Source organism: Dromaius novaehollandiae, chromosome 9 (assembly GCF_036370855.1).
Source record: "Dromaius novaehollandiae isolate bDroNov1 chromosome 9, bDroNov1.hap1, whole genome shotgun sequence".
Classification (NCBI taxonomy): Eukaryota; Metazoa; Chordata; class Aves; order Casuariiformes; family Dromaiidae; genus Dromaius; species Dromaius novaehollandiae.
Window position 1 is genome coordinate 13,173,012 of NC_088106.1, and position 23,392 is coordinate 13,196,403.

Genomic DNA, 23,392 nt, shown 5'->3' on the forward strand with positions numbered 1-23,392 from the left:
TGTGGTGAGACTCCTCCATGTGCTGCAGTTTCTTCAGCTTGCTTGTGTGGAGGTAGCAGCCAGAAGGTCTGTCTGGCTCTGTACTTCAATTAATGAAGACCTCCAGATACGCTAGTATTTGAATACTCCCAAATACTGGAGACAGGAGATACTGGAGATGTGGGCTTTGCAGTAGCCAGCGTGGCTGCAGCAGCATTGGCACTGATCAAGTAGTTTCAGGGTTTTTCGCTGCTGAGCCCTTTGGGATGGGTGTTACCTAGGACCGTATGAGATCGAGGTGTCCTTGTGCTCCAGGCCAGACCTGGCCCCTGCCCTGAGGAGGCTTGCAGTCATATTGTTCATTGCTCTAATATTGCTGCCTTCTCATGTTGGCCATGTGGGCTTGATGGTGTCTTAGTGCAGAGTGTGGGCTGTTTCCCAGTGCTTTCAGCAGTGGATTTCCAAGTCCCTCCCTCATATGCTTGTCTTTTGCTTTTCTAGACTCTGGCCAGTACCTGAGTTCAGGGGAAGGGATGTTCAGAAGACCTTCAGAAGGGCAGTCCCTCATCAGCTATCTCTCTGAACAGGACTTTGGCAGCTGTGCAGACCTGGAGAAGGTGAGGAAGGCAGCAGCAGCCTGTGTGTATGGGAGAAAGTATTTCTACTGCAGATTCAGTGTTTCTTCCCTCCCTAGGGAAGATAATCCCCCAGTATTTCCTGCCATAGAGCTATGCACAGAACTTCTATTTTGAATCTATGGTCAGAGTTGCCCATTGGTGTCTGGCAGTCAGGATCTGCCCATGCAGCATATAGGTGGCAGCTTTGCAAGACCTTATGGCTCCTTAGGGACAGTCCCAGAGTGAGTGTGTTGCACATCCTTTTTGTAGGTTGCTCTGTGAGTTTTGCAAGAATTCTGGTGCCCAAGAAGGCTTGAGTTTCTAGGCCCTCATAGGAGAGTCAGGTTTCACAGGGTCAGCAGGGATCAAGGTCCTTTTACCACCCTTGAGGAATATTCAGCCCTTTCCTGCCACAGGTAGGGGACAGTGTTCTCCCAAGAGTCCCCAGGTTCCCTGTGATACAGCCCTGAATGCTTTTGCTCTTGCCTCGCAGGAGAATGCCCACTTCAGTATCTCAGAGTCACTGATTGCTGCCATTGAGCTGATGAAATGCAACATGATGAGCCGGCAGCTGGAGGAGGAGGAGGAAGACAGCGACAAGGAGATCCAGGAGCTTAAACAAAAGATTCGCATTCGTCGCCAGCAGATCCGCACCAAGCACCTGTTCCCTACCTGCCAGATGGGCTCAGACAGTGGGTGATGTCTTTTGGGCTCAGCAACTGGTGGGATGTGGGTTTTCTGCCTGTTGCCTGTCTTTACAGCATCCTATCTTCCTGTCTGTTCATGGGAAATAATCATATTGTTACCAGGGTGCTGCAGAGATTTGCAAAACTCTGCTATTGTTGGAAGACCATAATGGGACTGATACTATACACTAGTAACACTTGTGCTGTGGTGGCACTGAGTTGTGGAATGCCTTTTCACCAGGAACCCATATTTTCCACCCTTAACATCTGTCCCTCCTTGCCCTGGTCCTGTTTGGGTGTCAGCTTCTCCCTTAGCTGTCAGTGACCCATTCAGACTGCTTCCACTGATGGCCTGGCTATGTCATGTTTCCTTTGTCTCCCAGGCCTTGTGGCGACAGACAGTGAGTTCCAGTTCAGCTCCCATGGCTCCATGCAATTGTCGGATTCAGGCTCTGCAGAGGATGTGGAAGAGTATGAGATCCAAGGTAAGAGGGAATGGCTGTGTTAGGTGCTTGCTTAGAAGCAGACTTCTCCTGGGTGTGATTGTGTTGAGGTCAGTCACACTGAAGAAGAGCATGTCCCTTGGCCTTCGAGATGGCTTTTTCCAAGCAGATGGCTGAATCCTGAGCCTGAGCAGAGCAACCAGTTACCCTCATGCGGCGGCCTGACTTGCCTTCGAAATCTTCTGTAATCCTTTAGCGTACAGCGCCTCTAGCTTGTAGGTGGTTTCTGTTTCACTTGCCAGGTCCGTGGAGCTAGCATCACACGTGCAGAAAAGAGAGATGGGAGAGTCCTTCTCTCCTGCCCAGGCAGAAGTCATAGTTTTGAACACTTTTTCATTTTGGGTGGGAGCAGTGGATACTGGTCACATCCTGACCTGTAATACCTGTGAGCTCTGCTCCTGGCAGCTTGAGTAGCTGAGCTTATTGCTTGCAGGAGAGTTGTATGAGTCCCCTGGGTGTCCCTTTTGATCAAAGCCTGATTCATCCTCCAGGGTGGATGACTCAGTTCTCAGCAATACTTCCATCAGGTTGACTATAAAATACAGTAAGAGAAGACAGTGCAGTCTGGTCTCCAGCTGTAAATTCTCAATCTTCCTGTCTCTCACTGCGGACCTTATTTCAGTCCCTGAGGGCTAGATTTTGGGCTCAGTTTTGAAGTTTGTGGAGGGGTGTGTGAATTCAGTTCTGGGCTTCTCTGATGTTAGTGCTGCTGTTGTGTTTTGCCCTTTCTCTTTGGCCTGGCCAAAGCACTGAAGTGAACTGTTTTGTCATCACCGTGTTATACAGATGGTAACGATGGATCTAACCTGATTCAAATGTCCAAGAACGGCCTCTCAGTGTCAATGGCTTCCTTATTCTCAGGTAGTACCCCGCAGTGCTCCCTTGCGGCACGCGCGCGTGTGTGTGCAAAGTGTGTGTGTGCGTGCGCACGTGCACACTTTTCAGTGTGTGCCCTCGGTATCAGGGAGAGCAGAGGCCTGGATCTGTGTACAGGCATCTGAGGTGTTGAGTTCATGCTGCATCAGCAGGTCAGCTTCAGATCAGACACAAAATTGCTGAAATTCACTGCCAGATCCTGGCTCAGGCCACTAGTGAGGGCATTTCTGCTATTCTCCCTCACTACTCTGTGCATGTAGACCAGCTCCTTGTTACCTCTGGTATGCCTGATTTGGGAACCGTGAACTACATCATCCAAGTAACAGTGGGAAAAGCCACGGAAGGGTGATATGTTGCAGGAGAGTGGAGATGAGCTAGAGCAACTCTGCGGTGGGCACCATCCCTGAGGTGTGTTTTCTGTACGATATTTTGGATATATCAAGCATGCCCACTGTAGTGGTAACCTGCCTTGTCTGGGGTTGGGCTCAGCAGGACAATGGTGCAGCATTGCAGCTCTGTAGCTGCTGAAGGCAGAACCTGGGCTGGGTGAAGGCACAGTCCCTTTACGATGTGGGAACTGGTCTCCATCCCAGAGAGTCTGTCCCTCTCCAGTGTTATAGCTTTGACTGGAGCTGCCCTGCAGCTCCCAGCATAAATGATTGCTTCTCTGATCGTATGCAAGACAGGGAGAGAGCCAGGAGGGAAGGAGCCTTGTTCTTAAAATGACCCTGCTGTCAGCTTTCACCCATCAGGCAGGGCTAGCACAGGACCAAAACTACAGCTGTTGCACTGCGGAGAGTTACCCTGCTTGAATCTGTGGAGCTGGGGTGCTTTAAATCTAGTCTGAGCCGTGGCCAACCCTTCCCATCCTGTTCAGACTTGCCTCATGGAAGAATCCTTCCACAAGGAAGTTCTGGAAGAAAGAGTAGAGAGAGCAGACAGAGTGCAGGCATTTTGTTCACAGTGGAGGCCCTGCACATTGGGGTCATGTGCAGCCAGGTTTCACTTAGCCAGTGCTGCTGATCCATCCTGTCAGACGTTCACTGTCAGCACATTGCTCCTGCTGGACATGGCATACGGAGCTGTCAGCCCTGCTCTACCCTGTGTTTACAAGGCCTATGGGTTTAGTGCCAGGGTTTCATGTCTGCAGTTGAGGTTGGGAAGGAGTGGTGGCATGATGCCAGTACTAGCCCCTGAGGAAGGCTAGGATCAGATCTAGCTTCCTTTCCTATCCCAGAGATGATGCCAGGCTCTTCCCAGGGCCCCACCTGTAATGCTTGGCCCATCCTGTATTGCGTGTGCTCTACTGTTTGCTTGAGTTTGTTGTAGTCTAGGACCATGCAGCGCCTTTCTGCACAGAGCTGAAGGCAACAGAGCATGGCAGATATGTCTGTCCAGTGTTGTACATAGATGGAAGGCTGTGTTTGCTGAATTCCCTGTTTTCTGCATCTAGATATCTTTGTGATATAAATATGTGGATTGCTTAGCATTGGGATGCTTTCATGTGCCTGATTTTAGCAATGGATATCAAACAGGGTGGGTTAAGTGTCCATGCTGGACTCTACTGGCATAATGCTGTGAATTTACTGGAAGGACTGTGAAGGTTACCTTCATTCTTTGCATATCTTCTCCCTTTCTGAAGTCAGGAGCATTCGAAGGCAGGGTCCTTGTTGTCATTCACACCTGCAGAGTACTCTGCTCTGCTCTGCTCCTTTCGGAAGTCCCACTCCGCTTAGTGCCAGGGCAGCCCCAGGAGGCAGCCCCGCTTTCCCTGACAGCTCAGGGTCTTGGCTTTCTCTGCAGGGCTGGACTGTGATCTTGTGGGCCTCGGTGTGCAGTTGGTGCCAGGCCAGGAATGGACGGGCACCGTATGGGTCCATGTAGCCAACCTGCTTAGGATAGATGAGCAGAGTGACGCTAGAGCTGTGCGTCCCTGTGCCACATGCTGAGCAGCTGGGTCAGGAGAGCAGCTGCTTGTGGCAAGCCCGTGTTAAGTGTGGTTGCTGCAGATCCCATTCCTAGAGCTCCCAGGGATACAAGCGAGGGGACCTGCTGGGCCTGGGGCTGTGCCATTGGCCTCTTTCCTGCCTTGACCTATAGTCCTTTCCCCTCACATCCCTTCTTCTTTTTTTCTGGAAGTTTGTCTATAATAAAACAGGATTTCTTTCCATCTGCTTCTATCTGCTTTGTACTGCTGAAAGAGTGTCCTGTTCCAGGGTTCCTCTACCATTCAGGTGAATTCCCTGTCAGAGTTTAATGGAGAAACCTGCCAGAGTGACAGATGAGTGATGAAGGTGGTGCTTGGAAACTGCTGTGGTACCTGAGGCTGGCACCAAGGAGGAGTATGGGGCTGGAGGAGTGGTGCAGCCCTAGGCTGTTGGGGAGCCGATGGATGGGTGGAGCACAAGACCCCACAATAGCTTAACTTGGACCCTGCCCCTTAGGGAGGGTGCGACGGGTCTCTGCAGAGGGCTGGCCCCTGCAGCTGCTGGCCAGCTCACTGCATTGATCCTGATGTATAGTTTTAGTGTTGGGCTTAGGCTGCCAGGCCCTATCATTGTGTGGTTTGCTGATAAGCTGTAGCATGGCCAAGGTTTTATCTTAGAGGTTACGGTTAGGTAGTGAGAAGTGTTCTGCATCCTATTGCTAATCCCCTGCATACTAAATTTTGTTGCTAACCCTGCTGTCATGCTCTCCTAGCTCCAACTCTGCGTGTGTGTACTTTTTCAGGCCATATAACCTCTAGGACTTGGCGTGCGACTTGTACCAACAATCACTTGTCATCACCCAACCCTAGGTCTACTGTGTTTTCACAGCATCCCCATATGTCCTTCCCTTGCAACTTCAGCAGGTGACTGGTTAGATTGCACCTCTCCTTGCTGCTCCTTGTCACTGGTAGAAGTTGATGCTATAGTTTACGTGTTTCTAAACAGCTTGATGAGTTTTAAAGTGAAGCTTTGGCATGAAGTGAGTGTATTTCCCTGCCCTGCCCTGTCTTCTCCACCTTGTACCTGTTTGTGATTCAGATGCAGACATCAAGAGGAACCCAGCCTCCAGCAGGAAGTCCTTTCGGTCCTCGGAGTCCATGTACGTCTTCGACTCATAGTGAGACATCTTGGTACCAAGTTCCCCTTCCTGCCTAAATCTGCTCTTCCAAATGCATCTGCTGCTGTTTCACCTTGGAGCGGGCATCCCTCCCTCCCTCTCCACACTTCCTTAGGAGTGGGGCACAGCTGCATCCTAGTCTTGAATTTGGGAAGCAGCACCTGGGATGATCAGGATCAGTTGCATGCTACTTGGGCGTGAGGTAGATATGATGGGAGTTGGTGAGGAGAGATCCCAGTACCTCCTAGTAGGTAAGAGGCTGGGGAGAGGACCTGGCATGATTTGGAGCAGCCAAACTTCCTCCTGGCTTGCTGCTGAGGTCTGAGCTTCCTCTACCTTCCCCTCTCTCAGCTGGGACACCCTGTTTGCTGGTGTGACGCTGCCGCCTTCTCTCCAACCCTTGCTGCTGTGCTGTGACCCAGAGGTGGAACTGCTGAGACATGGCAGTGCTCCCCAATTCCTTGTACAGTGCAATAGCAGCTTAAATGTTAAGCACCCAGTCCTTTCCTGGCACTGCCCTGGGTTGGAGAGGTGGGAGCTGTGGGCAGGTAAATCACAAACCATTTTAAGCATAGCTGCTGTGTTAGTGCTCTGAAAACCAGATCCCTTTGTGATGCAGAGATGCTCTGCTTGTTGGGTGGGTGAGGTTTTGTTTCTGCTTGGCAGCTTCTCAGGTAGGTTAGTACTGTGAGGGTAGTTACTCCTGTCTCATACAGACACTGGCTCTCACTTTGCGGCTCCCCCTGCAAACAGGGCACAGATTTTAAGTGAGATGTTTTTGTGCTTGCCTTTCTAAGTAGTTGCTAAAAGTTGCTTTCTAAACGAATGGGTGTGTTTGTGAAGAGGGCATAGCTCTGAGATGCGTGCTACTGTCTCCTTCCTTGTCTAGATCCCACTGCTTCCTCAATTCAAACTCAGCAGAGGCTGTGGCCATGGGTTTGCTGAAGCAGTTTGAAGGCATGCAGCTCCCAGCTGCCTCCGAACTGGAATGGCTGGTCCCAGAGCACGATGCACCCCAGAAGGTAAGTGTGTGTGCGTGTGTGCATATGCAGAAGGGTGTCAGAGTCACTGGGACAGTTCCACGAAGGCATGGGGGCACTGTCTGGAGGTGCCAGGACAGAAATGAGATGGCAGTGAAGCACACTGGATGGAGAAGCATACAATGCAGAACTCCCACTGTGCTCTAGAAATCCTGAGTCACTGATTTCATTTGATCATTCTGTCCTGAACCCCTAGCTTTGCACTTGGCTTTGTGTCCACTGCCCAGGGACTTTGCTAGTCCTGATGATCCCTTTGTGGAGCTGGAGAGGGGAAGGATGGGTTTTGCTCTGGCTGCTTATGTTCACCTGAGCTGTGGCCTTGGCCTGTGGTACTGTTGCTGTGTGGTGCCTTGTACAGTGGGTGGTAGCCAGGACGGCTGCAAGGGTGGAGGAAGCAATCTGGGAACGACAGCAGTTCTGTGCGGGGTAGAGCTGGGGCAGTGGCTCTGCCTGCAACAGCTGCTCACTGGCTACTCTTGCAGAGCATCTTGATGGGTTATTTGCTGTTGGTTTTCAGGGCCTGGGACAGTCTCTAAAAAAGCTCTTTAGGCGTTCTGGCTGGTATAAGAAAAGGCAGCTTTCCAGAAACCTCCTACTGGTATGTTGGGAGTGTACAGCGTGCCTGGAGGGAGCATGCATGGACCATAGTGTGCACTAACAGTCTCAACTGAGCAGTGCCCAGATGGGTAATGTAAGCATGTTCCCCTTTGGTGCAGAGGGCAGTTTGAAGGCAGGACTCTCTGCAGGTGTCTAACACCAGTTTCCTTCTGCTGAGACTGGCTGTGAAGGCAAAAGGGAACTTTGTCAGTCAGTGGAAACCTCCCAGGACAGCCCAGACCACTCCTAGACCCTGCACGCCATCCCTGCTGTGCCTGCCAGAGCCCTGCTGATCTGGGGCCTCTCTCAAGTAAACATGCTGCTAGTGTGCCAAATAGTTCCTTTATTGAGGCACCAATGTTGGAAATGAGCTGTCAGGGTGCAATGGGGTGTGGCTGAGTCTCCTTTGGGCACCAGAGAAAAGAACTAAGAGCTGAAGAACTGCTTAAAAAACAGGAGGTGTTTTCAGTGGTGTTGAGAGCTCCCTTAGAGCCACCTAACCCAGCCCTATGGATGAGATGTGTTCTCTGAGCTGCTTGGAGCATGTTCTCTTGTGGTGTTTTGCAGCCATGTCCTGCTAGGGAGCAGTGCCTTGGCCTTTTCCTACTAATGTTTGCAGAGAATAACTTTGGTATCATGGCAGGATGTGCCCATCTTGTGCTCAGACCCTGCTTTGTGTGGTTTCCTAGCAGAGGTTGCTGTGTTTCATCTCCTGTAAGCCCAGGTAGCTTGTTGATGTGTGCTGTCCCAGGGGTCTAAAGAACCTGGGCTCAGTTGCTGCTCTAGCTCAGCTCCTTCTGCCTTTTGTGGGGCCTGCTCTGCACCAGCACAAAGGAGGCTCTGTGCAGCGCTGTGGCAGAGACTGTGGCCTCTTCTCTCCTAAGGAGATGCCACTGTCACCGCTGGGAGGTTAGAGAGGGAGTCTTGGTGTGCTGCTGCTAGCAGAGTGGCTTGATTGTGATGAGCTTTGGTGTCAGTCCAGGGTATGGATTTACCGTGGGTGCAGTTCTCTTTGCGGTGCCCTGACTTGGGACTGCAAGACACGCTGTCCCTCAGTTGTTACTGTGGCTGTATCTCTTCCTCCCTTGGCCCTAAACACACCGAGGACTTGCTCAGATCCCTCTGGAGTGGTCTGCTCTTTAAGGGCACCACATTTAGCATCAGTGTCTTCCATCCTGCTTGGTGCTGAGCTCTCTGCCAGACTCTTCTGCCTGCCTATGACCTGCTCATGCCCTGCAGGGCTGGAGCATCACAGCCTAGTGATCTGGGAGACCAGCTCTGCCTGGGAAGCATGTGGAGACTTGCCCGGCTCCCTGGGCTGCCTGGAGAGTAGGAAGGGGGTGAAAATGCCTGGAAAAGCCCCTGCAGAGGTGGGTGCAGCACAACTGGGCTCTGCCACTAGAGTCTCCTACAGGAGAGTGCTCATGTCCCCAGGGAAATCCTTTCTGCAGCCCCCCCATTCAGCTGGGGCAGCCTAGTTTTGGGGCAGGTGTGGGCAACGGGTGCCCAGCTGTTTTCCAGAGACCTGCAGTTGTAGATGCCTGTTAAGCCACCCTGTTGCACTGCCTTTGTGGTGCCAGGCAGGGATCTGACCCTCTTGTCTGCCTCTCCCAGCTGCTGCCCATCCCTGACTCTCTGCCCATCTCTCCCGACGACGGAGAACACGCTGACATCTACAAGCTGAGGATTCGTGTGCGTGGAAACCTGGAGTGGGCGCCTCCGCGACCACAGATCATCTTCAACATTCACCCAGCCCCAACGTAAGGACCCCCATGGCAGAGGGCTCTCCGGGTACCTGCCCTTTCCCATCGACACCAAAGTTGATTGTTTTCTCCTTCCTGCTTAGCACATAGGGCTGCTCTCTGCTCTTAGCCTGACGCATCCGCATTCAGTCACCTCTGGCAGCTGGTGCTGCAAGACAGAGCCAGTGCTTGCAGCCATGCCTTTGGTGTGCACCGGGGCACAACATGGGCTTTTCCCCTCTGTTGAAATATTTTCTACGCTTGAGTGGCAAAGGGTATGGCTGCCTCTGTCAGCCAGAGCTGTGCCAATGCCTATCCTCTGGTGCCAGCTGCTGTCAGTGCTGGACTTGTGTGTCTTCTCTTGTCTCTGGGCAGGAGGAAGGTGGCTGTGGCCAAGCAGAATTACCGGTGTGCTGGCTGTGGCATCCGGACAGATCCTGGTGAGTGCTTGGACCCTGACCCAGAGCTGGAAAGTGGGGAATAACCTACAAACAAGTTGGAAAACACAGGGTGTGTGGATCATGGCAGAGCTCAGCACAAGGTCACTGGGAAAGTGGTATGCTCTTCCCCACTATCATTTCTCAGGCCTTTCCCAGCTCTGCCTGCAGGTCAGTGTGTACCATAGATGGAGTCTCCTTCTCCAGGAGGTCATGGGGCTGGGGTACGCAAAGAGCAGCTGACCTGCCCTTCTGAGGGCATTTTAGGTATTCACTCATCTAAGACAAAATCATCTGTTGGGGTCTTGTAATGTGAGGGGATTTGCACACTTCACTTTGTATTGTCTGGTAGACTAGTGGGTCTACAGTGGCTGTGTCTTCAAGTGTGGTTCACAGTTTTCATGTGTCTCTCTGAAACTCCCAGCTGGTTTGGCTGATGGGCCATCCACAGAGCTGTGCTGTTGCAGTGCTCATCTGCTGTGGGTACAACTGCAGAGCTCTTTGAAGCAGCTGCCTTTCCTAACTGTGTAGGGAGATTTGGCTGCATGTGACCAACAGGCAGGTTGTAGGGCCAGAGATTTTTTGACGGTCTATGGAGGCACTTGCAGACCCCAGTGGTGAGTGGTCTAAGGCTGGAGAAGGGACTGGCAAGGCTGCCTTGTCTGATGGAAACTCTGAGCAAAACGAGTCTAATGTGTGGCTAGGCAGAGCCTGCCTGTGTCTCAACTGATTTTTTCTATCTCCTTTGGCTTGGCCAGATTACATCAAGCGGCTGCGGTACTGTGAATACCTGGGGAAATATTTCTGCCAGTGCTGCCATGAGAATGCCCAGACAGTTATCCCCAGCCGCATCCTGCGCAAGTGGGACTTCAGCAAGTATTACGTGAGCAACTTCTCCAAAGACCTGCTGAGCAAGATCTGGAGTGACCCACTCTTCAACGTGCAGGATATCAATGCTGCCCTGTACCGGAAGGTGAAGTCTCTCAACCAAGTGTGGGTAAGGCCCTTTCACGTATGTTCCAGAGAAAAGTGGTCGAGTTTGGGTGGGGTGGGTGGCTGTGTTCACTGCTCTGGTTTTGTTAGTGAGTCCTCCTAACTGCTGTTTCTGTAGTGGTCTTTCCTCTGAGATCTCAGAGCTTGGTAAAAGGAGCCAGGCAGCATGGGGGAACATGGGAGATTGGCTAAGTGACTTTGTCCAGCGTCAAACAGCAAGTGAGTGGCAAAGGTGGAAGTAATTTGTCTTGACATCTCCATCTGGTCTATCTCCAATTGTAAATCACCTTCTGGAGAAACTGAGGAGAGGCAGATATTTCAGTTTTTGAGGCTTAAAAACCTCTGCACTGTGTATTTCCATTTACATCTTGCTTCCTGTACAGTAACATAGAGTGGGAAGGAATTTGTCTGGTGTCCAGCTGGACCTTGGTTTACTCCCCAGAGCATGGGGATGGCTTGTTGTAGTCACTTTATCCAGCCTGGTGTAAACACTTCTGTACTGGAAAACTGCAGCAGAGGAGCAGCAGCAGTCACCTCACTAGAGCCTGAAGTGGAGCACACATGTTTAGTTAAGGCCTATGCTCTGTTTACCAGTTTTGTGTCCCATCTTCTTTACCAGCTGCTGCGAGTCCAGCTCTTCCACATGAAGAACATGTTTAAGACCTGCCGACTGGCTAAAGAGTGAGTCCCAGGATGCAAGTTTAAGCTGTTTTGCTGTCCTATGTCTGTCCCATGACAATTTGCAATGGGGATCTGTGCAGACTGTGGATAAATAGGGTCTTTCAAAGTCTATCTTCATGTCTCTTTGACCTCTGGGATTTTTCCCGTCTCCGGCCTCTAACATTGTTGAAGTGCTAGAGCTCCAGGGGGGCTGTGAGCACTGGTGAAGCCAGTCCAGGGGACTGAGGAGTGCACTGGGTCCCACTTCATCAACTGCAGCTGCAGTGACTGGAAGGGAGCTGATTCAGGGCCCTGTTGGCACCCCTCACTTCCTAAAGGCCTCCTTCGTTGTGATACCTGCTCTGTACCTGCCATTCCTGGGATTGAGGAGGGCTGGGCTCATTCCAAGGTCCCACTGCAAGAGGCTGGTAACTTAAGATACCCCAGCTGCAAAACCAGAGCAACAAGCCTGATTTTCCCTATGGAAGAAAACATGAACCACTGAAACCAGCAGGGATACATGATGGTGGATATAGAGTATCTGATGGCTCAGGACAAGGCAGTGTCCAGAGCTGGCCCTGTTTGTGTCCCTCCCATGCCTCTCCAGCTCACTCGGACCCTGCAGACTAAAATGTTAACTGTTCTGTCCCTGCTGCTTGCTGCCAGCTGTGCCAGGTCCTCCAAAGCAAGTGGCGCTCAGCCCGTCTCTGATGCTGTGGGACAGTTGTGCTGCAGCAGCCAGGGATGGCAGGCAATGAGCAGGGAGCGAGGAGGTGGGGAGGGGGGATAGACAAAGCAGAAGCAGTGAAGAGAGAGGACTGAGTTAGTGGAGTCTCTTCACTCTGAGGTCTGGCTTCTCTGCCCTCGCAGCCTCCTAGACTCCTTTGATGCGGTGCCTGGACATTTGACGGAGGATTTGCACCTCTACTCCCTGAGCGACCTCAGCGCAATGAAGAAGGGAGACTTGGTGCCTCGCTTGACAGAGCTTCTGAAGGCAGGCAGCCTGCACGTTCAGAAGTGCATGGTAAGGCCTCCTAACCTGCCTTCCACACAGCTCGGCATTCTCTGGAGCACCCTTTGGAGCGGGCTTTGCTGCATAAATAACCAATGGGGAAGCCTTTGACTAGCAGGGCAACCACAGAATTAATCGAGTTAACTGATAGCAGCCCCTGCCTGTTCCACAAAGTTTCCACCTTGCATGTGCGGGTTGTTTCTTACCCTGGCTTGACTTTGTCCCCCAACAAATGCTGATTCTGCCTTGCTGTGCTCAGTGCTAGGGAGGGACAGTCCCACTTGGGTAGAGCAGAGCACCGTGTCCTACCGTCTAGCTCCTCTCTACTTTCCGCATTTGGTTTGTCAGGGAGATGAGCATCTGGCCAGTTCTTCCTCACCTTTTCTCCTTCTAGCTGTGCCAAGCCAAAGGCTTCATCTGTGAGTTCTGCCAAAATGAGGACGACATCATCTTCCCCTTTGAGCTCAACAAGTGCAGGACGTGTGAAGGTGAGATGCTGGGGAGAAACAGGGAGGGGACAGACCCCTGGGCTGGTGATATCTCCTGTTTTGCTTTCAAATGGCATCAATGCTAGCACGAGGTGCTGAGGCAAAGATGAACCCAGCCAGACCAGGTGCTTCTGTACATGACCTGTTTCTCTGACTGCTTTGTAACACCAGCAGATCCGCGTTATAATGGTGTTTGGCCAGAGTTGCTGGTATGGTGGAGTGTGTAGCTGCCTTCCTGGCTGTGCAATGTGCTGCCTGCCCCAACTGCAGCCTTCAGGGTAACAGCTCTGCCCTGCAGTGAAGCACGTGCTGTCAGTCACTGCAGTGTTGGGGCTGTCACTGCAGCAGAGAGGTGTCCTGGGAGCCTTTATTTCACTTCTCCTGGGGTTATGGGACAGGCTGTAGCTTGGACATGGCTTCCCTGTCCCAGCTAGGATAGCTGCTGTTGGCCTTGTAGTGCCAACACAAAGTGCAGTGAGTTAGGGTCCTGGAAGCTTTGTCTCTGTGCCCTTCCTGCCTGCAAAGAAATCCCCAGGCCTCTTCAGGAGTGATCCTTTGTAATGCCAGTGCTAATGGCCAAGCATTTCTCTGAATCTTGGGACCAAATTCTGAAGTGCCTTGAAATGACTCCTACAAAATGCAAGCCTTGACTTGGCAAGTGCAGTGCCAGGGAAAAGTCTGGGCAAGGTCACTGTTTCCTTGGAGACTCAGGAAAGCTTGCGGAGGGACCTTGCAAGGAGCAAAATACCTCGTATATGCCCAGAAGGCTTTTCTAGCCAATGCAGGGACACTGCGATGTGGCTTCTTTCTGCTTCCAGAACCGTGCCAGGCCCCTGCACTTCTAATGTTTGTTTTGCCAAGGCTCTTGTTTCAAATGTCCTCCTGGACCAGCCTGGAGCATCCCTTTGCAGGGTGTAGGGAGCCATGCAGTCTGTCAGGCCTGTGCCACCCATCAGCTGTCAGCCATGCTCTCCTTCTCTTTCCCCGCAGAGTGCAAAGCCTGCTACCACAAGTCCTGCTTCAAGTCCTCCCACTGCCCCCGCTGTGAGCGACTCCAAGCCCGGAGAGAGCTGCTGGCCAAGCAGAGCATGGAGTCCTATGTCTCGGACTATGAAGATGAGCTGGAGCAGCAGGAGGCAGTGGCAGCCACATGAGCATGTCACGACGGAGGAGCAGATAGTGGGTTTATTTATGCCTGTGGCCTTCGTCACCAGAGACTGAGTGGACTCCGAGCCAAATGGACTCGCGATAAGGAGGACCAGTGGGAGGACTGGCTTGCTGGGTGCCTGGAGCCCCGTCTCAAAGGGATCTGTCTTCCCCTATGTGGCAGTGCTGAGCTGGGGAAGGGGGATCTTCCATCATCTGGTCTGCTCCAGGTACCAGTTACACCCGCTGATGCCTTTGCTTGGGGAAAGGCAGCTGCTCCTGTCTGTCCTGCAGGCAGAACATGGGCCTTTACCAAGCAGTTGCTAGCGTGCCTCTCTGCACCCTTCACCTTTGGGTGCTGCTGGCCAGGCAGGGTTGCGCTGCCAGTCCCCGTGCCCTTCTCCCCAAGCAGGGTCTCCAGAGGGGTCGGCACTTTCTGCTCGTCAGCTGGACGCTAAAAGCTCTGGCCATGTCTGCTCCCTGGAGGGGGGATCAGCTCTACGACTCCTTCCATCCTGTGCCCTGCTGCTGGTGTGTGTGTGGGGGGAGTTTTGGGGCGACTGTGGATTTAACGGCTTCCTTCTTCAGATCTGGCTTGGGAGTGAGCAGGGGGCCTTTACCTGCCAGAGACCACTTGCTGTCACTCTAGATTCAAGCAGAGGAGGCACAATGGTGAAAATGACAGATTTCTCTCTTGCCTCTCCCTGCTGTCTGAGCAGGCTGCTTTCTTCCCCTTTTGCACCGCAACGTGCGCTGCAGAGAGACGCGTTGCCCAGGGAGTAGCTGGGAGTGCGGCTGCACAAGGGGACAGTGTGGCCAGGCTTTCAGTGGAGGCAGATTTGCGTGGCAGGAGAGCACAGTAAGTGAAGCAAGGGGGGATCCTCGCCCAAGCGAGCTGTGCAGTGATGGGATCTAGTGCCCAACTGCTCTGCCCATCCCTTCCTCCTCACGCTACTGGTCTGTCCTCCTGGGGGAACAAGTCCTTCTGTAATGGTCACGTGTGACCTCAACCCTGGCAGTGGCACGAGGACCTGCCTGCTGTGCAGGTATCTTGTACCTGGGATCGTTTGGGATGTGTGCAAAGTTTGTTTTTCAGCCCTCTGGTCACCTCCCCCCAGCCTCTGCCTCAACTTGTTCTTTTAGGTTGTTTCTTTTAAATTTGCTGGATTTGGTTCTATTTTTTTAATACGGCTGTTTGTCTTTTTAACTGTTCCTCTGGGAGGTGGTGCTTGAAAGGCCTCCATAGGGGGCATACAAATTGCTTGGGACTCTTACTGATATAAAACCCCCAGAGCTTTTCTGCTCCCTGCAGCTTGTCTCTGAGCAGGGCTGGCGTTTGCCAGGTGTCCCTTCTCCCCACAGCTATCCTGCTCCCTGTGGGGAAGGGGTACCTGGCCCAGGCAGAGCCTTGAGGCTTCCTGACTGCAGTGGAGCGGGGGGGGCGGGCTGCCTGCCTGCAGTGGGAGCACACTTGGGAGAGGGGTTTGGGAACGGGGTATTGAAAGGGTCAATCTCTCACCAACACTGAGCTGACCTGCCATTACCAACAGCTCTGGGTGCTGAGACCCTGCAGCACGCAGTGAGCGCTGTGTTGTGGGCCAAGTAGTCTCTTTAGAAGGTGTCTCTGTGTAATGTGGGGATGCTTACTTGGTCTCATGACATGGAAGGGAAGAACACAGGCAGGTGTCCAGCAAAACCTTAGCATGGGTGGGAAGCACCTGCCTGATCTGGCCGTCACGTGTTAGGAAGAACAGTTTGGCCCGTGTACGTGCAAGAAGGGTGCTGAGGGACAGGGGGGCAATACAGTGGCAGAAGGCATTTATGGGCACTAGCTCTTGCAGCACATGCCCTTGCTTGAGGCTTGGATGTGATCTCTTGTGGGCTGCCCCTGCTGAGTGACAGCAGAATTGTAGGGGTGAAGCTGGGATGTGGAGACCTGGCCGTGGGGCAGGCGGAAGGCAAGGCCTGGCCGAGCGAGAGGTGCTCGGAGGAGCAGGCATCCCAAGCCTTGCTCGAGGGGAGAGGCTGTTTCACAGCAGCATCTCTGCCTCACTGCCCTGCTGGAGGTGGTGGAGCCCTAGTGTGATAGATCTGGCTGAGATCTTGCAGCGATGCTGCTGTGTGGGCCCAGGTGAGTGGTAGCAGCTTTCCGGGGGTGGGATGCTGGTAGCTGCGATGGAGTCTGTTCTGTGTCATAATTCATGGGCGCAGCCTGTTCCCTGGGGAAGCTGCACCAAAAGCTGCAGATCTGGCAGGGCTCTCTGGGGAAGTCGCCCCCAGCTCTGCCCTTGCATCAACCCAGGGAAGAGAGGCTGGGTGCTCTGCAACATCCTGGCAAAGCCAGGCTCTGCTAAATACCAGCTCCTGTGGGCCTAGCATGTGAAAGGCCGTTTAGTTCCCTACCTGCTCGCCTGTTTTTTTTGCGTCTTCCTGCCTTTGTCCTGCTTGTTCTCCCCCGGGGAGCAGCTGCTCTTTTGCTCACTGTTTCAGCCAGTGGGCATTCACCAGCCTGAACTCTGCAAGCTCTGGGGCTGCCAGAAGCTGGTCCCAGCTTGCCAATGGAGAGCAGTGCCTCGGTTCTTGCCTGCTGTCTCTCTGTGCTGACCCCCTCGTGCTGCTGTCCAGCTCAGCAAAGACTGCGACAGCCTCCCTCCCCGAATGTGTCTGAGCTGGTATCCCCCCTCCTAGGAGCTGGCTCAGAGCAGTGCAACTTCAGCCACGCTGTTTTGTTTGAAGCACTTTAATGTCGTGGGACACTGGCCGAGACACTGCCCATGACTGTTTCTAGAAGCACTGAGTATGTTTAGAAAAAAGTGAATGGATTTTGGTTTATTTGTATTTTCCACCCTCCGCCATGGGCTCAATCTGGAAGCACCACGGGACTCGAAACCGGGCGGCGGTCTCCAGCGCAAGGTTATGCACAACACTAACACTGCTGCCTTTCCCTGGCAGCACAGCACTGACTGCTATGAGTAACACTGGGAAGGGTCAAGGCACGCGAGCTCTTTGTAAGTAGAGAGCAAGGGGCTGCCCCAGGCAGTTGACTGGAGCCCTCCCAACTGGACTATTGCACAGCATAGCAACGAAAATGCCGTCCCTAATAAACTAAGTTAATAAATAAGAGGCCTGGTGGTGGTATGGCAAATCACTTTGGGTGGAATGAACTGTTGGCATCCCCTCCCAGGGCTGATGCTGCAGTGCCTGTTGGCTGCAGGGGCAGGAAGGGAGGAGTGAGCAGGATGCATTAGCTGACAACAGGAGGCTACAGGGGAGCCCTGATTCCCCCCAGCTTTGCTGCCCTGGGCGGAGGGGGAGGGACACCATATGTGACTGGTGATGCATAGCTGGGTGTGGGACCCCATGGCTGGGAGGGGGTTATTGTCACCACCCCTTGACTAAGCCATCTGGTTTGTAGCACCTCTTTGCAAACTGCCTGCTGGGAGAGGGGCTGCTGGCAGGAGAAGTGAGCTGCTGAATAAGGGGTGCTCTGTCCCTTTTCTGAGCTTTTCTTTACTGATGGCAAAGGGACCCAGTGGCATGGGCTTGGCCTGAGTCCAGCTGCCCCTTCCCTGCCCCACACAGCAGCACTCTCCCTCTTAGCAGCGTCGCCTGTCTCTCCACAAACACCACGGACACGGGAGCTGGGGACTGTAAACTTTAAAACAAAAGGCCAGTGACTCACTGTGTAAGGATGTGCGTGCAAGCCTTGCACAGCGCTCGCTCTGCATGGGGTGAAGCGGGGCTTCTCTGGGACCGGCAGGCAGGGAAGCTGCTGGGAAGCTTGGCGTGGGGAGCTCGGTTTCTTGAGCTTTTTCCCAGAAAGGCCTAGCGCAGGCAAAAACTAAGCTGTGGTAAGCAGCAGCAAAGGAGACTTTGGCTTATTCCCAAGCACAATTGCTGAAGAAGTTTTCCGACAGGTCCTGGCAGGCTGAGGATGGACTCTCGCAGACATGAGTAGAGCTGTGACAGCTAAACTGCCCTGCACAGCCTGCAGAAAGGCTCTAGTATAGCTGCCCCAGCACAGTAGCTAGAGCAGGGGAATGATGCCAGAGAAAAGAAACCTGCAACACCCTGGCACTTGCTGCTTTCTGCAGTGTCTCCTCCACCAGCACCCAAAGCAATCCCTGGTCAGAGGGCAGGGTACAAGCCAGCATCTTGGCAAAAGCACTATCTGCCCCAAGCATGGAGAAGCACAAGCAATCGCGAGGCACGCTTGGTCCGTGAGCCTGTTTGCATTCTGGGCACTGCAGTACCATTCACTTGTCGAGCTTGCAGGGGGCGTAGCGACGCTCAAACTGGACCACGTCAAACTTCCTCTTGCAGCCGGCGTAGTTCATGTAGCGGATCTTCCCGAACACGGCCCGCTCTGGCCAGCCGTGGTCGTGTATGCCGCAGATGGACCAGAGGCAGCCTGCCGGACGCAGACACAGAGCGTCAGCTCTCCCTGGTGCTCAGAGGTGCCTGGGTAGCCAGAGAGCAGCTGGGATGTGGGAGCAAAGGAAAATAGGGCTGGAGCAGGGGGAGAAGGGCTGGGTTCTTTGCAGAGAGCTGCCCTCAGCCTTCATTGGCCATCAGAGGTAAGACCCCCCCACCCCATGCCCCCTTCTGCAGCTTGCCTACATATCCGTTGGGGTCCCTCCCGTCCAGCTCGTAGCGATCGTTGAGGTAGACAGCAAACTGCAGGGCCTCCTCAGGGGAGCGGGTCCACTCCAGGATCTTCTTGGCCCAGTACATTCGTAGGAAGCCATGCATCTTGCCCTCCCGGACCATTTGGAGCTGTGGAGAGAGGGACAGCCTGCAGGGGAGGGTCCTTGCCCATTTGCTTCTCCCCTTTGGGAAAACTGGGGCCCTAAGGCGCTGCTGGAGCACAACATCCACCTACCCACAGAGCCAGGCCGGTGCTGGCAGCCTGGTTGGGAAGGGCCATGCCCAAATAAGTGTCTTCTGATCACTATAGTAGGCATCCCTCCCTGTGGTCTCTCCTAACCCTTCCTAAACAGCTCCAGGGTGTATTCACACCACTGTCCTCCTCCTCACCTGAGAGCAGGTGAAGAGGTGGCAATACAGCAATACCCAGCTAGAAGGTCCCCACACCCGAGTTTTGGGAGCATCAAATTGCTGTGCGTTCCAGGCAGACAGTACAGCTGCTGCCTGTTTGGTGGGGCACGAGGTTTCAGGGAGGCTGCTCAGTATTTCGAGATGCATCAAGAGATGCGGGGCACTACCTGGGCAGCGTTCCAGAGTGGGTCATGCGTGTTCCCCTTCTCCAATTCCTGAAGCTCGTAGAGAAAAGGCCTCTTGTCTTTAGCATGGAGCTTCAGCGTGGTTTGTGCCCAGTCATAGGCACCTGTGAGGCAGAGAGATCAGAAGCAACACTGAGCAATCTGCTCCCTGCAGGGCTCCAAGAAAGTAATAGGGAAATGGGCTGTTGAGGGCACCGTGCACTGGAGACACCAACCCCACAGGCAGCCCTGGAAGAGGTGGTTTTTCCATCTCTCTGTCACAAGGTATCAGCAAGCTCTTGTCCTACATCCAGAAGGTACGGAAGGATTGCACGCTACTGCCCCCATTGGCTCCTCCCCTAGCAGAAAGGGGTGATTGCCAATTGGGGGAGACCACAGCAAGGGTAGTGGCCTAGCCCCCAGTGTCCCCCACCCAGCCCCAGTGTGCTACCTTGAACACTGTCGTAGTTCTTGTTGTAGTAGCAGAAGTTGTCAGCCAGCTCCCGCCGCACCACAGCCTCCTCCACAAAGATGTCCACAGACTCCTTGTACTTCTTGTGGTGTTTCTGCACCTCCAGGATGGCTCGCTGGGTGGAAACCTGGCCTGGGGACCAGGAGAGGGAGCAGGTCAGGCTGCCAGTCTGAGCTGCTGTGCTCAGCCCTGCTGCTGCTGCATGGCGTCTCCACTTCTACCCTCAGCCCCACACACAGGGTGGGAAGCCGAGGCACTCACCAAAGTGGAACCATGGCGACAGGTTGCTGAGAGCTGCCTTGTTGGGGTTATTCCGGTGGGAGCCGAAGGATTTCAGCCGCTTGGCAATGAAGGACTGCAGCACAGTCAGCCCTGAAGCAGTGCCGGGGGTCGCCCACTCCACCTCCTTCACGGTGCAGTCCACCTGCAAGCTGGAATAGCAGGCCTCCCAAGCAATGGGCTGGGCAGCAACCAGGCAGCATGAGCGCATTTGCCATATGAGAGCTGAGCTCCAAAAGCTGATGCTCTACATCCAGTGTTGCTCTGAATGTGTTCCCTGGAGGTCCTCTCAGGACTGGCCCCAACCAGCAAGCCCCCAACCCATGCCAGCCTTCTGTTAACTAGGCCAGCATCCACTCAGCACAAGTGCCTCCGGGGAAGAGCTGACACTTGCTTGTTATCTGGTAGAATAGAGTGGGAACCTGCCTTTCCTGGGGTGCCCTCAGCTCTAAACCACCTGGGTGTGACCTCAGGAAAGTCACTGTCGCCCCAAACCCCACCATTTCCCTGTCAGGATCACAAAGTAGCTGTTAAAATGTCTGGGAGTGGACACAAGTGGGGGTGGAGGGGTGGCTTCCTCTTACCTCTGCTGGGGTGGAGGGGGAATACGGGTGTTGAATGACTGGAGGAAACTCGGTGAGGAACTCTGGGAGCTGACTGTGAATCTTGCTCCGAATGGTCCTGGCATTGTACTCCTGCTTGGGGGAGGTGACCCAGCAGGGCACGATGTTGTGGGCATCAACCTGGGAAGCAGAGCCGTGGAGGAGACTATGAACAGGAAAGGAAAAGCAGTCCTGATGACACGACTCGCAGATGATCCTTGCACTGTGTTTTCTGACAGAATGCAGCATTTCCCACTTGTCTGGCTAAAGCTTGAGCATGAACATGGGGATACAGGGCCAGACAACAGGACTAGACTGATAGGAGAGGGAATGGGAAGATGTCTCTTGGATGCTGCTTTTCTCTGCACATCAAAGCAAGGGACAGCCCAATTAGCAATACCTGTGATCACACCTGCTTCATGGAGGGGAACTGAAAAGGCTGCCTCTACTCCTACAGCACCCAGAAAGTTAATGGGACGGTCAGGGAGACCCAGGACAGATGTCCTCACCCTCCCTGCTCAGGTCACTCCAGTGCACCTCCACAGGCACAAAAATCCAGAAAGTAAGTTTCTTCCATATCTCACCAGCTAGGGTTTATCCCAACCCTCCCGCTCCCCTCCCAGAGCGCAGGGACCTACCTGTACAAACGGCACATCCTCAGGCAACCGCTCTCTGACGTCTTCCACCCACTGCTGGGGGACACGGAGGGGACAGAAATCTGTAACCAACCCACCCACACCAAGCCTCACCACGAACGTGGGCAGCACATCCTTAGCATAGCCCATCAGCAAGTGGAAGGGGATGTTCAGCTCTGTGCACTCCTGCAATGAGGGAGAAAAGGCAAAGTCTGGGCCTCTTAAGACATGACCCCACCCTAATCTGCTGAAGGACCGATCCTGCTTCCTCCTTCCCCAGCAGCTTTGTCCCTGCTATATCACACAGGGCCTCCCGATGTGGATGTCTCCACAATGGTCCGTACCTTGGCCACCTCCTGTAGGCCCCTCAGCATGAAGCCATAATGTCGGATGGTGGCATCCAGGAATTTGGGCACCAGGCAGAAGCAGACATGCAGAGGGAGCTCTTGTTTGAGGGCCAGCCGCTGGGCATAGAGGAAAGCCCAGTTATCTGTGGAGAAAGAGCATGGGACTCTGTTAGGGGGATGCTCCGCCCGGCTGAGTCCCAGCCCCAGCTGACCTGGGGATTCACTAAGCTGGGGCCTTGGCTGCCTCTCCAGCCTCAGTTTCCTTGTCTCTGTCCATCAGGGCAGGCTCACGCAGACGTGGCCCTGCTGTGGGAGTGAGACTGGTCAACGGGATCTCTTAGGGACTTGATGGAAACAGATGATGAACGGCTGCAGGGAGGGGGAAGCAGTCAGGGGGGTTTGCAATGGGAATCTTGCCAGTCTGCTCAGCAGAGATCCCATGGTGCCTGCTCCAAAGACTACCAGGGGCACCACTGCTCAGCCTTTTGGCTGGACTGTGCAGAAAACCAAGCTGGGACAGCTCTGCAGGGAACATGCACTACAATCATCTCTACCCAAACCCTCCCTGCCACACATCTCCTGTTCTGAAGAGCTGCAGCTCTGGGGACTCTCCAACCCCAGCCACTGATTACAAGTCCTGCTCTGGAGAAGAGCCCTTCCCAGCAGGGAGGAACAAGGCTTCCATCACTCCTGAGCACTTTGTTTCCCAGCTCCTCCGGCAGCCCCTGGATAGGCTGGTTCATACCTTGCACACGCTGGTCTCGGGACATCCAGTAGAGGATGCACTCAGCGTTGTCTTTGAGGTCAGAGCGCTGTGAGATAAGACGAACCCGCTTTTTATTGTACTTGAACTCCTGCACGGATGGGGCTGCCTTCCGTCGGGCCTCCCGCACTGCCTCCTGCAGCTTCCCCATGGCTGCCTCCTCCTTATTCCTCTTCGGAGACAAACGTGGCAACTCTGTGGCATCTGGCTCAGCCTCAGGCTCGCTCCCTTGGCCTGCTTTTCGCTTCCCTTTCTTCTTGGGCATCCTCAAGACCGTCCTGGTGGGCGGGCAATGCTGGGACAGATACTGCAGCCTCCAGGGCCTGGACCAGGCAGTTGCAGATGGGATCACCAACCGTGCCAGAGTAGCGTGGTGGCAGACAATCCCTGTGAACAGAAACAAGACCTCCTCCACCATCTGCCCAAAGCTATGCTTGGAGAAAAACACTCAGGGAAGCGTCCAACAACTGCAAAATAAGACAAGCCAGTTTGGCGTGGCAGTGCTGACCCGTGTGGGCGGCCTGGGCCAGGCAGACCTGAGGTACAGCCGTCGCCCGCAGGCACATCACTGGATGAGGCTGCCTCGGCCTTTGTCCACTGGCCATATAACAGGGAAGATGTTGGATGCGCTGGGGGTGATGTGGCCAGGGAAAACTAAATCCATGATGCCAGCAAGCGAGATCTGCTCGTGGGCCGTAAATCGGCCAAACCAGCTTCACCCGGGGCCCTTGCAGACCTGTACACTTCACTTCATAACACACTGCAGCTGCCCCATAGGGCGTCCCTGCAGCGTCCCCGGCCGGGCCCTCGCTCCCCCGGTGCCGCCAGGCCCTGGCGAGCGGCTGGAGGGATTCGGGGTTACCGAATCCTGTCACCGCCATCTCGGGGCGGTGCCGCCGGTTTTGCCCTCCGCTCCCCGCCCCAGTGCCTGCCCGGGGGGGAGGGGGGGTGAAGCCCTGCCAGGGGCCCAGTTGCTGCCTCGGGGGCCCAAATCCCGTTTAGGAGCCCCGCAGTCCTGACCGGGGGGCCGCCCAGGGAGGGCAAGCGCGGAGCCCCCCCGGGCGGTGGCGGTGCCGCGGCGCCCCCGGCCGCTCCTCACCTGGCTGCGCGCGGCGCTCCCGGAGCCGTTACACAACGCGCGCGGCGGGATGGGCGGGGCTTGAGGGGGTGGGCGGGGTTTGATGGGCGGGA

General features: G+C 54.3%; 2 protein-coding genes across 5 annotated transcripts in view; one reads left to right on the forward strand and one right to left on the reverse strand.

Annotated features, from left to right (window-relative positions):
* Positions 1-17,002, forward strand: part of RUBCN (rubicon autophagy regulator) — a 40,694-nt gene extending 23,692 nt beyond the window's left edge. For 3 of the 4 annotated variants that reach the window (XM_064516756.1, XM_064516754.1, XM_064516753.1), the window contains exons 10-22: positions 481-596; positions 1,090-1,288; positions 1,666-1,767; positions 2,572-2,646; positions 5,688-5,748; positions 6,656-6,788; positions 9,018-9,163; positions 9,521-9,585; positions 10,341-10,579; positions 11,195-11,256; positions 12,106-12,259; positions 12,642-12,735; positions 13,726-17,002. In XM_064516756.1, coding sequence (XP_064372826.1) covers positions 481-596; positions 1,090-1,288; positions 1,666-1,767; positions 2,572-2,646; positions 5,688-5,748; positions 6,656-6,788; positions 9,018-9,163; positions 9,521-9,585; positions 10,341-10,579; positions 11,195-11,256; positions 12,106-12,259; positions 12,642-12,735; positions 13,726-13,889 — 1,610 coding nt within the window. In that variant the 3' untranslated portion in view covers positions 13,890-17,002. The remainder of the gene's footprint in view (positions 1-480; positions 597-1,089; positions 1,289-1,665; positions 1,768-2,571; positions 2,647-5,687; positions 5,749-6,655; positions 6,789-9,017; positions 9,164-9,520; positions 9,586-10,340; positions 10,580-11,194; positions 11,257-12,105; positions 12,260-12,641; positions 12,736-13,725) is intronic. The other variant, XM_064516755.1, reaches the window with a different exon arrangement.
* A 521-nt stretch (positions 17,003-17,523) lies between these two features.
* Positions 17,524-23,390, reverse strand: LOC112979366 (deoxyribodipyrimidine photo-lyase-like). The gene is made up of 10 exons (XM_064516765.1): positions 23,301-23,390; positions 22,184-22,588; positions 21,436-21,581; positions 21,095-21,277; positions 20,439-20,597; positions 19,837-20,035; positions 19,555-19,707; positions 19,107-19,228; positions 18,498-18,657; positions 17,524-18,292 (listed from the first exon to the last, which is right to left on the reverse strand). The coding sequence occupies exons 2-10, from the start codon at positions 22,464-22,466 to the stop codon at positions 18,138-18,140; spliced, it is 1,560 nt and encodes a 519-aa protein (XP_064372835.1). The 5' UTR covers positions 22,467-22,588; positions 23,301-23,390; the 3' UTR covers positions 17,524-18,137.
* Positions 23,391-23,392: the final 2 nt, after the last annotated feature.